Raw genomic sequence first — 11,842 nt, forward strand, 5'->3', positions numbered from 1 at the left:
ATCGAGGACTATAATGTGGTTGGTGTTGATGTTGTGCTGTGGATGTGTGGGCTAACAATATGGAAGCCTGCGTGTGTGTGAGATGTGGTGTGCTTAATTCTGATGGGGTCGGACTCTCATATATAGTTCACACAGTAATCATATACTAGCTAATGTCGAATACTGTGTGGAGGGGTCAGCCATTAGGCTCTGTGTGTGTGTGTGGGTGGAAGGAATTTTGGAATTCGCGCCGACACGCAAACCTCTAACCTAACCTAACCTAATCTACCCACCTAACGTAACCTTAACGTAACCTAACCTAAACGTAACCTGTATTTATACATAATATATTCGACAAAAGCTAAAATGGGCGAGAGTTCCAGGCCGGTGGAAGCAGGTGAGAAACCGAGGTGAGGCGAGTGTGACAGGTGGCAAACCCCCAACTCTCCCTTCCTCCCCTCTGTAGCTGCCTACTGCATGAGCTAATACCGTCTTTTACTTACTAAAGAATAAATATTCTTGCAAGTATGTAGCTTACATAGGACTACCCACTACCTGTCCTCCCACTTAATGATGGCCTTCAGACACACAAGAGTCGTCGGAAGTGAAGTATTGGTAATAGGTTTAAACATCACACGCGTAATATCCTCCATCTAATCAAATAAGTAATTACTTAGACTGGCAAATATAGAAATATTGAACACTGGCTCATTATTCAATACCAGGCCGAGTTGCAATGTCACCATATCAGAATATAACATCAATTGACATGCCAGTCAATGTGAAGGCCCATGTTACACATGTGGTAATACAGTAGTATATTATCTATATGTTGCAGAATGAACCCAGTTCGTCGACGTCGGATCCAACAGAGAGTGCATAGGCCTAAGGGCCGTGCAGACCGTCCCGAGGTTATTAGCCAACGTGGAGCCTTCATTGGCATGAGGGACGCTGGTATGACAATGGCAGCCATCTCACGGACTACAGGTTTCAACGTTAAAACTGTTACCAAGTGGATACGGCGATCAGATGGGGAAGGAACTGTCGCTACCCGTCCACGAAGTGGTCGACCACGATTGCTAACACCTGAGGATGATCAGCGAATCGTCCAAGCTGTGATGGACAGGCCACTCACATCAACTGTTGACATAACTCAGGAGCTTAATTTACCCTGTAATCCCGAAACAACGAGACGACATCTTAATGAGTGCGGTATAAAGTGTTATATCCCAGCCAAGAAGGAAAGACTAACGCCGGAAAATAAGGTATCACGACTGGAATTTGCTAGACACTATATCCGTGATGAGTATGATGCCAATTTTTGGAACTCCGTGATCTGGAAAGACGAAAAATCGTTCATGACAACTGCTGCAAGGGCTCGACTTTGTTGGCGACCTGTGAACACCAGGTTTGCGAGAGAACATACAGCAGTTGAGCAGAAGTGGACGCTGTAGCGTGAGCTTCCATGGTTGGATGTGGTCCGGGGGACTAGGAGACTTGACACGAATAGACGGTCATCTTAATTCAGAGAAATATATACAGATACTTGAAACCATTATCCGTCCATTCGTGCTACAGCCATTCATGCTCCTAACCCAATTCGATTTTTTCATGATAAAAGCAGCATCCACACGAGCGCCTTGGTAAGGAATTGGTTTGCACAACACCCAGATATTCAGGTTATAGTATTGCCAACCAAAGGGTGTGACGTCAACGTAATTGAGAACGTGTGGGCAATGATGCAGAGAACATGGGATATACAAGACGAACGACATCAGGCAGCTATAGTAAATCATGCCACTGCCGAATGGGAAAATTTAAGACGTCTGCCAAACTATTGTCAACGTCTTGTTGATTCAGTTCCAGACAGACTGAATACAATAATTGAGGCAAATGGGGGATGGGGAAAATATTAATCGCTCGGTCCTTGTGTAATATCATTAATGGATGTTCAGGGAAAGATAATGAGGAAAATAATGTAATTCACAGTGTTGGTTTTGTCGGGTGCATGTGACTAAACCATTGGCGCAGTTCATGGTAAGCCATGTATACCATTTATTGTTATTTTTACGTCGATTATCATGGTGCTTTTGTGTTATTTACAATAAACATGACCTTATTGTTCATCGTATAATCCGTTTTAATTTATTTTTGATTACTTTACATGTTTTAATAATGTTATCATTATTAGTATTGACAGGACACATTTATATTTGAAGTCAGTATTACAGGTATTTCCTTTTGCCTATAGCCTATATTTATCTCAATTAATATACATATGGCATAGCATATTGAGTCATGTAGTCACCACAACAAATGAGTTATTTATGAACACTTGTGTTCTATATATTATTATTTACAAATAAATAAATGTGTTCTATATATTATTATTTACAAATAAATAAATGTAATGTTTATACAATTTGTTTTACCGTTTTGTCTGTTCAGCACTTTCTTTACATGTCATGCAAAGAAATGGTTATTTATCCTACAAAGGAAGCAACTACATAATCTTGTATGGTCGCATGTTCCATACTTTATGATTTATGTGCCACATGCTTTCAATATGCTGGTGTATTAGACTGCTGGATGCCACGACAGTTGTGCATGGAACCAGCAACATACGGAGCTGCCACTTCCCTCATCACTAAATTGCTTGAGTATCAGTGACAGAGATATACTGTAACATCACGAATGACAGGTCATTATCCATAGCTGTTTTCATTGCCGCTTACCCGGTGGTCTAGCTGTGATGTCGAGTGGGGCCGTCATTCACCTAAAGGTGGGAATGGGAGAAGGAAACTTTGTGAACACTGTTCCCGTTAAGGACAATATACTGCGATATGACGTTTGGTATTTATAGAGAGTAATAGTTCGACATCAGATAAATGCACAGTGAACATTTCGTATGTTTCGCTACTATATAACATTTCATTACAATATTAACAAATGGCTTTAACCTCAACTACCATAGGTGAGCGGAAACTAAACACTTGACCTCCTCCCTCTAGTCTCCCTTCACCTGGTTTAAAACCACCTTTTTACTCCCTCCTTCTCCACCTTCTTCTGTTGTGTGCATTAAATTTTCACCTTCATATGCTGTCATTCATAAAATTGCACCGTGAAAAATACATGACATAAAACAATATTTGCGTGGACATTTATTACGGTCAATCATGTCCTAGGTGAACACACACAATTCCTACACTTTCAGCGTCTAGTGACGCTCTGGCCAACTCAGACTGCTTCACTGCTCAGTGTTTCGAGTCTTGGTCTACTTAGAATGTTTTATGACCTATTATTTACATTTGGTTTTCTTGGGATATATGGGGGAATATGTGACGAAAGTAATGCTATACAACATTCGATTCTGTGTCTCTTTAGCTCTTAATGATTTACAACATTATTGACGTGGATGCGAAGCAAATTTTCGAAACGGTTCGAATGCATGTCGACCTGCACTACCCTCGTTACTGCTCACTTCTTTATTGTAAACTTTAGACATTGGAGGCACTCAAACCTTCATATCTTTTCACACTACATTGGAATAATGTAACTGGTTATGACTATACCGATAATTCCTGATTGACAAACATATCCCTTTCTTATTTTATCACATCAACGTTACAGTTATGCCATGTGTATGGCTGTGCGCGTTGCCACGCCATTATAAAGACTCGCCGTCCAGAAAGGGGTGGGGACTCCACAGGCCCACACACACACGGACCCCCACGAACTTTTATGAGTGACTGTACCTTCACGTCATCATGATTCGACAAAATATTATAAAAACAACTGATAGGAAAATAGAAATACCCCGTAAAACAGTGATTTAAAACTCAATAAAATGACCAATTAAAATAGGAGATAAAAGCAAAAACAGACTCGGTAAAACAAAAAGCAAAAAAAATAAGAAAGAAAACGTTTGGTAAGGTAAACTGAAACAAAAACACAAGCGAACTAAAAACAGACAAAAACATGCCATGAGGAAATAAAAACACGACAGAAATATAGTACAAATGCAAAATAATTTTTTAAAAATGCCAAGTCGCCTCCGGACTCCAGAGCTATGGAAGCGAGAGATCGTAGGTAGGCTCGCATGGAGGGACGAAGAACGGAGGGATTCCTTACAGATTCCTCCCCCGCTCTGGGTCGAAGCAGTCAGCGGAGACCTGAAAAGAAAAGGAAGCCTGAGTCCTGACAAATCAAGTGGAGTGGATAAAGGTTAAAACTGTGATCTCTTTCTCACGGAAATATACAAATCCAAACAGTTAACTTTCGGATATAAAGCAGCTTGATCATCCATCCTTACTAGGGCGGCTGCAGTATCTCATGAAGATGGCATCATCTGGCGGTGAAGCAGTACACAGTAGGCGACAGCAACAATTAACAGCATCCTTTACTCTCGTGTGGCACACGGCCAATGTCTCACGAAAGTAGAGTCCCTACCACTCTCCAATGAACAGCAATCTTTACTTACATGTGGCACAAGGCCAATAGCTCATGGCAAGTAAAGTCCATAACATATACCAAATCCAAACACTGACAGCATTCTCTACATCTGTGTGGCACAAGGCCAATGGCTCACAAAAAGTAGAGTCCCTATAACATCGAACTGTAGCTTGTGCTGACTCGTAAAACTTGTCTCGCCACGCAGAAATTTCCTAGAAAAATTGTAACAGCATCTCTCAACTCAATGTGGCACTAGGCCAATGGCTCATTGAGATGAGGTCCCTACAAGCTGAAACTGTTGGTTCTGGCTGCCGCTATTCTCCTTGAGAAGCAGGATCCCAAACACAGGCTGTGAGAATTGCCACCCAAGGATCATCAGCTTCAGGAAGTTCATCTGGATCCCCATCTTCATCAGCATATGCCAGTTCTCTGGATGGTTTGTAAGGTCTCAAGTGGTTAAGATGGGCTCGGAGCACCTTACCAGACTCCAGGTGCTGCACTTCAAAAGATACTGGACCCAATCGCTAACAGACACGAGCGGGTCCACGCCACTTTGGTCCTAGTGGACGTGGCACCATTTCTTTGTACCACACAAGGTGCCCTTCCTCTGGAGTAAAGGTTCCTTTTGCGCGTCGGTTATACGATCTTCCATAAACTTCCCGAGCATCCTTGGAAGCCTCAACAGCAGCACGGCGGGCAGCCTTTAGCCGTTGTTGAAAGGTGCTGTTGTCGTCAAAAACCGCTTCATTTGTTAAGCCCACAGGAAAATATCCATGCCTTCCTGTAAGTAAGTATAAGGGCTGCTCACCAGTAGTCCGATGGATGGCAGAGTTAAGAGCAAGCCGTAACTCTGGTATATATTTGTGCCAACTTCCAGGTTGTTCACCAACAACAGCTCTAAGAGCAGCCTTCACAACACGATTTGTCCTTTCTACGAGACCATTTGCTTGTGGGTGATACCGAATGGTGAAGTGATGAGAAGCTCGTAAAATCTCCACCAACTCCTTAAACAACTGGGATATGAACTGACGACCATTGTCTGTCTGGATGACTCGAGGCGGACCGAAGTATGTCACCCAGTGATCAAGGAAAGCACGATGCACTCTTGAAGCTATAATATCTTTGAGTGGAATCAGCTGAATAAATCGGGTGTGCTGGTCAACAATGGTAAGTACCCATCTCATTGGTGCCTGACTCAGATCTAAAATGTCCATGGAGATCCGCTCTAGAGGGTAAAGGGCTAATGGTGCTTCAGCCATGGGAACCCTTTGGGCAATTCCTTTTGCTTGCTGACATGAGAGACAACTTTCCACATAGCGACGGGTGTCACGCAACATGTTTGGCCAATAAAACATATTGCGGAGATTGTTGTAGGTCCGATGAATCCCAGGGTGCATCGCAAGAGGTGGCTCATGTGCTGCTTTTATTGCCGAGTCTTGGAGGTCTTCAGGAACACAAACCTGGTATAAGATCCTATCTGGCAAGAGTAGGAGTCGATAAAGAACTCCATCCTTTAGTTCGAAGTCCGAAAGTGGGATAGGCAACTTCCGTTTTGGTACAGTTCCATCACGGAGATATGCCAGGATATCTTGCAACTTCGGATCTTTACTTTGCTCAAGTGCTAGCTTTTGTGGGGACATATCATTAACATCTAAAGTAGCAACATGTCGATACAGTAGATCAGGAACGTAATTGGTAGGCCCTTCTTTGTATCTTATCTCAAAGTCATAGAATGATAGGTCATGGGCAAACCTAGTCATTCTTGGTGACTTTGTGCGACGCTTGAAAACATAAATGAGTGGCCGGTGATCAGTGAAGATGGTAAACTTCTGGCCGTAAAGATAAGAATCGAAGACGCGAACACCTTCGACCACTGCTAGGGCTTCACAGTCCATTGCAGGATACCAGGTTTCTGGATCTCGCAGTTTCCTGCTATAGTAGGCGACAGCATGAGGTGTCCCATCAGCATCTCTCTGGATTAGTGCTGCTCCTACAGCAAGGCTGCTGGCATCAGTATGCAGCTCAAAGGGGGCAGAAAAGTCAGGTTGACGAAGAACTGGTGCAGAAACAAGACATTCCTTGAGGTCACTGAAAGCTTTCTGCTGGTCTTCACCCCATAACCAAGACTGACCTTTCTTTAAGAGAAAATGCAGTGGTGCAGCTAGGGTTGCATATCCTTGAATATGTTTCCTGAAAAACCCTGTGGCACCAAGAAAACGACGAACCTCCTTGACAGTTCGGGGTGCAGGGTTTTCCATAATGGCAGCAACTTTATCACGATCTGGCTGGACACCCTCAGGAGAGATTGTAAATCCCAAGAAGTTGATGGTGGTAGCGGCAAAGCTACACTTCTCAGAATTCAATTTTATGCCAGCTGCTGTGAGAAGCTTCAGCGTTTCCTCCAGATCTATCAGGTGTTGAGAAAAGCCTCTGGAGTAAATGATGATGTCATCCAGATAAGCCAGCGTATGGTGCCCTAGGACCGAGGAAAGGACGATGTTCATAGTCCTCTGGAATGTGGTTGGTGCTGTGCCGAGGCCAAAGGGGAGCCTCTTAAATTGGAAGAGCCTGTAGCTATCTGGATGGACCTCAACACTCCAATATGCTGCCTTAGCATCCAAGGTGGTGAAAGTATCTGTTGGGCCTAACTCATCAATGAGTTCATCAATGCGAGGTAGTGGATATGTGTCGCCTGTGGTGACTGCATTTAAATTACGGTAATCTACACAAAACCGGAGTGATCCACCCTTCTTAACCAACACCACAGGGCTGAGCCATGGTGATGTTGAAGGCTCAATTACACCTTGCCTGAGCATGGAGTCACACTGTTCTCGGATGATACCACGGGTTGCCTGAGGGAGCCTCCATTGCCGAGTGCACACAGGAGCGGCATCACCAGTGTTAATCTGGTGTTGAACACCTGGAATGTGACCAACTGCTTCCTCTCCCCCATCAAAAAGATCCTGGTAGCGATGGAGTGACTGCATCTCCTGGCGCTGGGCTTCTTCCAAGTGCTGTAGATCTGGCACAAGTCCTTCTGAGCCTTGATGAGGTAGCTCCTTCAGACCTTCCACTGCTTCCACTGCAGCAAGGGCCAATGAAGGTGGTAGTTCATCTGGAAAGAGCTCCTGGCCGTCACAGTAGCCAAAATCTTCCAGACCATACATCTGATCAAAGAGGTCTTCTTCCCATGAAAAGTCTGCCGCTTCCTCACTGTCCTCCCAGAACTCAGCTTCGATGGGATCTGTATTCCCAGCAGCAACTGGATTCTGTGGCACAGCTTGTGATGTGTCTGTGGTGTAGATTTCTTCAACAGCAGTAACAGTTCCCAAGCGTGTTCCCTGTGTCAGTCGTACAGGTCTTGCCGTGTGATTCACTACCCACACAGGGCAATGGCGTCTAGAGGCTGTAGTAACTAAGTAGGGAGAGGTGCACACAGCTGAAACTTGGGGCATCAGAAGAACATCTCCATCACTAGGGCCAGACTTCTCGATCGTACCCTCCATGAAACGCCCAGCATGTGGTGGGAGCTCCGTGGTCTGTCGGAGGTGTACTGTAGCAGATGAAGGGTCCTTGGTGGATTGTGAAACAGCAGAGGAAGACGAGGAACTGCATCTAATCAAAGCAGGATCTGTTACTATTGGCGAATCTTCCACATTTACAAGACAGAGCTGTAAAGAACAGACGTCAGTGTAGGTGACGGAAAAAGTCCGACCTTCCAGGGTGAGGCATGCCCAGTTGTCTTGCAAACTGGATGACAGGCTGAAAGAAGTTCTTCGGAGTAGATCCATTCCTAGGAGGATGTCACCAGGAAACTGGACATCGCACACAGTTACTCGATGGCGTATTTTAAAGTCGGCATCGAGGCAGAAGGTCAAGGTTACTTCACTACAGGCATCCAGAGACTTGCCTGTTACACCTCTAAGTTGATGGGTTGTTTCCTTCCGACGTAAGCAACCTTGGGGATCAATCAGCTGAAGGGTCTGTGGCTTGATGATTGTAACCTCTGAACCTGTGTCGATGAAGCATACAGCGGTAGCATCATCAACATTGAGTGCCACGAGTGGCCGTCCCACGGGAGCCAGAGTGGTCATTGTGGCTACTGTTTTGGTCACAGCTTGAATGTTGGTGGCTCCCTGAGGTGGTTCTGCCAGCGGCTCTGGGAGCACTGTTGCCCTGGCATGGCTGAAAGGGACAGTCTTTGGCAAAATGACCTGGTCTCTTGCATTGGTAACACAGGCGTCTGGCTGAGGATTGAGCATTTGGGTTATTAGCAGACATAGCACGACACTCAGCTGAGTTATGGGTGGAGACCTTATGATAGTTGCACCACTTTCCTTGGACTGCTACTGGGAAGGATGAGTGCATACACGAATTATCAGCCGATACAGGCATCGCATAATGATCACGGGTACGTGGAGGACGGTCAGGGTGACGGTGAAAATCTGGTGATTGACTGTCATCATGTCTAATACCATTACGCGAATTCCAAATTCGTTGAGCAGCTTCAGCCATTTGGGTAGGGCTCCCATCCTCCTTCAGGGCAAGGAAGTCTCGCAGCCAAGCTGGAATGCCGCTAAGAAAAACCCTCCTGACTAACTCGGCAGGATCTCCTATGGCTTCACGATGATCACGATATCCCTGATATACACTACCCTCAAGCTGAAGGAAGTAGTCCATGGGGGCCTGTCCTGAGGTCATACGATTTTCATAAAGGACTTTATAAAAATCTGCAGCGGTATAAGTGCCTCGGAACTTACTGCGTAAAGCTGCTTTGAAGGTCTCCCATTCTGCGATATAATCCAAGAGAGGAGAGTTTATGATCAACTCAGCAGGACCTCTGCAATTCACCCAGGCTGCTTGAATGTAGGCCTCTGAAGTGGATGGATTCACAACATTCTCTATAGCCCGTATCCAACCTTCAATCTCTTGAATCTTTTTAAGAGGCTGAGAGGCAGTCGTATCACCTTTGAAAAGAGGCACCTTCTCCTTGGTGAAAACGTATGATACTTGGGTGGTGCTGGAGGCTTGTGCAGATGGACAGTGGTTGCTGGTGCAATCTCTGCAGTGTGGTACCTGACTTCTAGAACACCTTCCTGCATCCACTGAGGGCTGGTGTGACGAAACTGGAGGCAAATGATATTGCTCCGGCTGTGGCTGCAAAGATGGGAGGCACCCAACACGTTCAGGAGTATTGGGCCAGCTACGTGGGAAGGGCTGTGGTGGTGCACGAGGAAGATGGATACCACCCGTGGCAGGTGGATGCTGATGGCTACATGAATAACGACTGACCACGTCACCGGTAGTAACCTGGCTGGCTACAGGAAGTGTTGCAGCAGTGTGTGCAGTGCGACGCAGGTCCGCTAGTTCACTCTCTCGTGCCCGAAGCTGAGCCTGTAGCTGCTGAATTCGCTGGTCACGATCATCCAACACTACTTCCTGCTGACGTTCGGCATCCTTGCGTACAGGGACTTCAGATTGGATGTCCTGTTGAGCACGTCGATCACCATCCAGCTCACCATCACGTTCTTGGAGTTGCTGACGAAGTTGCCGGATCTGCTCATCCCTCTCTGCTACCGCATTCTGCTGTTGCCGCTCGAACTCCACACGCTCATCAGCTTGTCTTCTAACTTCATCTGCTCGCTCCTGCTCCCTGACATTATCCTCATACCTTTGAAGCCGTGCGTCGAGTTGATTGTTTTGCTCTTTGTATTCACGGACTTCGTCAACCAGAGCGTTTACCCTATCCAGAACTTCCCTGAACATCATAATTTCGGTCGCCATCACTTGAACTGCTTGCCTTACTTCTGGGTTGGAGCCACCAGCGACCACAGGCAGGAGATGAAGCTCTGAAGTTGCACTGGCAGGAGATGGATCACGGGACGTGGGCTGGCTGTTAGAACGGAGGTTTCTGCGCTGCTGGAACCGTTCGTTTCTCCTTCGCCTCTCTTGATCTCTGGTCATACTGGTACGACCTTAGATAGCATACATCGGAGCCGCTTTGTAAATGACGACCGTAAACTATCCAAGGTTTACTGGATAATAACTTCAAACAAAAAGCAGCAATACTAGAACAGACGCAGGAAATACAAGAGGACACAACAAACACCGACCACCACACTGTAAACTGTCACCAGACAGTGACAAAGGACTTGAAGCTGGCTTGGGAAAAGCTGGTTAAAAGAGGGGAAAGCACATGAAATAAAAGAGTCCCTAGCTAAATGAGCCACAAGAAAAATGCCTAAACTGTGCGAGCTGGCTGTTAGGTGAAAAAAACGAAAAAAGTGAAAAAAACTACGATCCTGAAAATCTGTAAAAGACGTAAAATAGAAAAGCAAAACAAAAATAAAATTACAAAGTGGCTCACAAAAATCTACGTAAAACATGCATGATATAAAACTAACGGAAAAAAACTATGCTGGACGTCTCAACGTTACGGAGTAATACAAAAGCAAAAGCTTATTCACTGGAAATTCACGCCTCATACAACTAAAATGAAACAAGAGGTGGCGTAGCAAATCCCACCGCTGCACACCAAAATGAAGCTGTAGCGTATCAATTGTATGGCAGGGGCCCCGCACTACCAACCCCCTTCCTCGAAGCTGGCAAAATGGGATGCAAGTATGAACTTGATCAGACCCCTGCAATCAGATCCCCATGAAATATGGTAGCGTGGAAGAAGGGAATCTGAACAAAAACAGAATGGGGAAGTTCCAGTCTATAGCTCCTCAACGTTTAGCCTATCAACAATTAAATAGAACATAGACTAAGAGCACTAGATAATATTAATAGATAAAACAAATAAAAGAATAAACAGGTTAATGAAATCCTAAAATTATCAAACTGCCATAAAAATAAGAGCGACTCCAATGGGAAGTGCTAAGCTAAGGGCTTACTTTAAAAACTAACTAAAACGAAAGAGGGATCATAAATGATCCTCTGGCAAAAGGCCGTACATAAAAGAAACAAATTACTAAATCATGGCAGCATAAGGGTCACTGAAGGTGATTCTAAAAACAAAAACTGAAGAAAAAACAATGGCAAAGGCCAAAAGTTATAACTAAAAGGCAAAGAATTAAAGTTAAAACAAAAACACAGCAAGTCCTGAAGGGATGATAAATGAGAAATAAAAAAAAAACACAAAGCAAGCAAAACTATAAAAAAAACAAAACCTCACTGTTAAGATTTATATAAATGTAAAAAGAAATCACGTCCAGCTCCTATTAATAATAAAATGTCAGGATCCCAAGACTTATCTTTTCTTTGCTGATTTCTTCTGGTAACCGGTGTTTCAGGTGGAAAAGGAGTAACAAAAACTACCGCTGACTGGTATAGACTGACTGTATTTGGTGTAAAACGGGTCATATTTATAAGCTTTGTGACGTCACAGGTCACATAAAAATAATAAATA

At 44.6% G+C, this 11,842-nt stretch overlaps 1 protein-coding gene across 1 annotated transcript; it reads left to right on the top strand.

Annotated features, from left to right (window-relative positions):
• Window positions 1-818: 818 nt before the first annotated feature.
• On the top strand, window positions 819-2,649 carry LOC147471209 (uncharacterized). The gene is made up of 4 exons (XM_086539460.1): window positions 819-1,387; window positions 1,601-1,766; window positions 2,267-2,279; window positions 2,561-2,649. Exons 1-4 carry the CDS (start codon window positions 819-821, stop codon window positions 2,647-2,649), a joined length of 837 nt encoding a protein of 278 aa, XP_086395586.1.
• Window positions 2,650-11,842: the final 9,193 nt, after the last annotated feature.

Source organism: Penaeus japonicus, unplaced genomic scaffold (assembly GCF_977035675.1).
Source record: "Penaeus japonicus unplaced genomic scaffold, GWHDUDI00000001_assembly GWHDUDI00000009, whole genome shotgun sequence".
NCBI classification, from domain to species: domain Eukaryota; kingdom Metazoa; phylum Arthropoda; class Malacostraca; order Decapoda; family Penaeidae; genus Penaeus; species Penaeus japonicus.

Coding starts and splice junctions, on each gene's coding strand:
- LOC147471209 (XM_086539460.1), top strand. CDS start 819: ATGAACCCAGTTCGTCGACGTCGGATCCAACAGAGAGTGCATAGGCCT. Junction 1,388..1,600: donor TGGCGACCTGTGAACACCAG/GTTTGCGAGAGA, acceptor TCATGATAAAAG/CAGCATCCACACGAGCGCCT.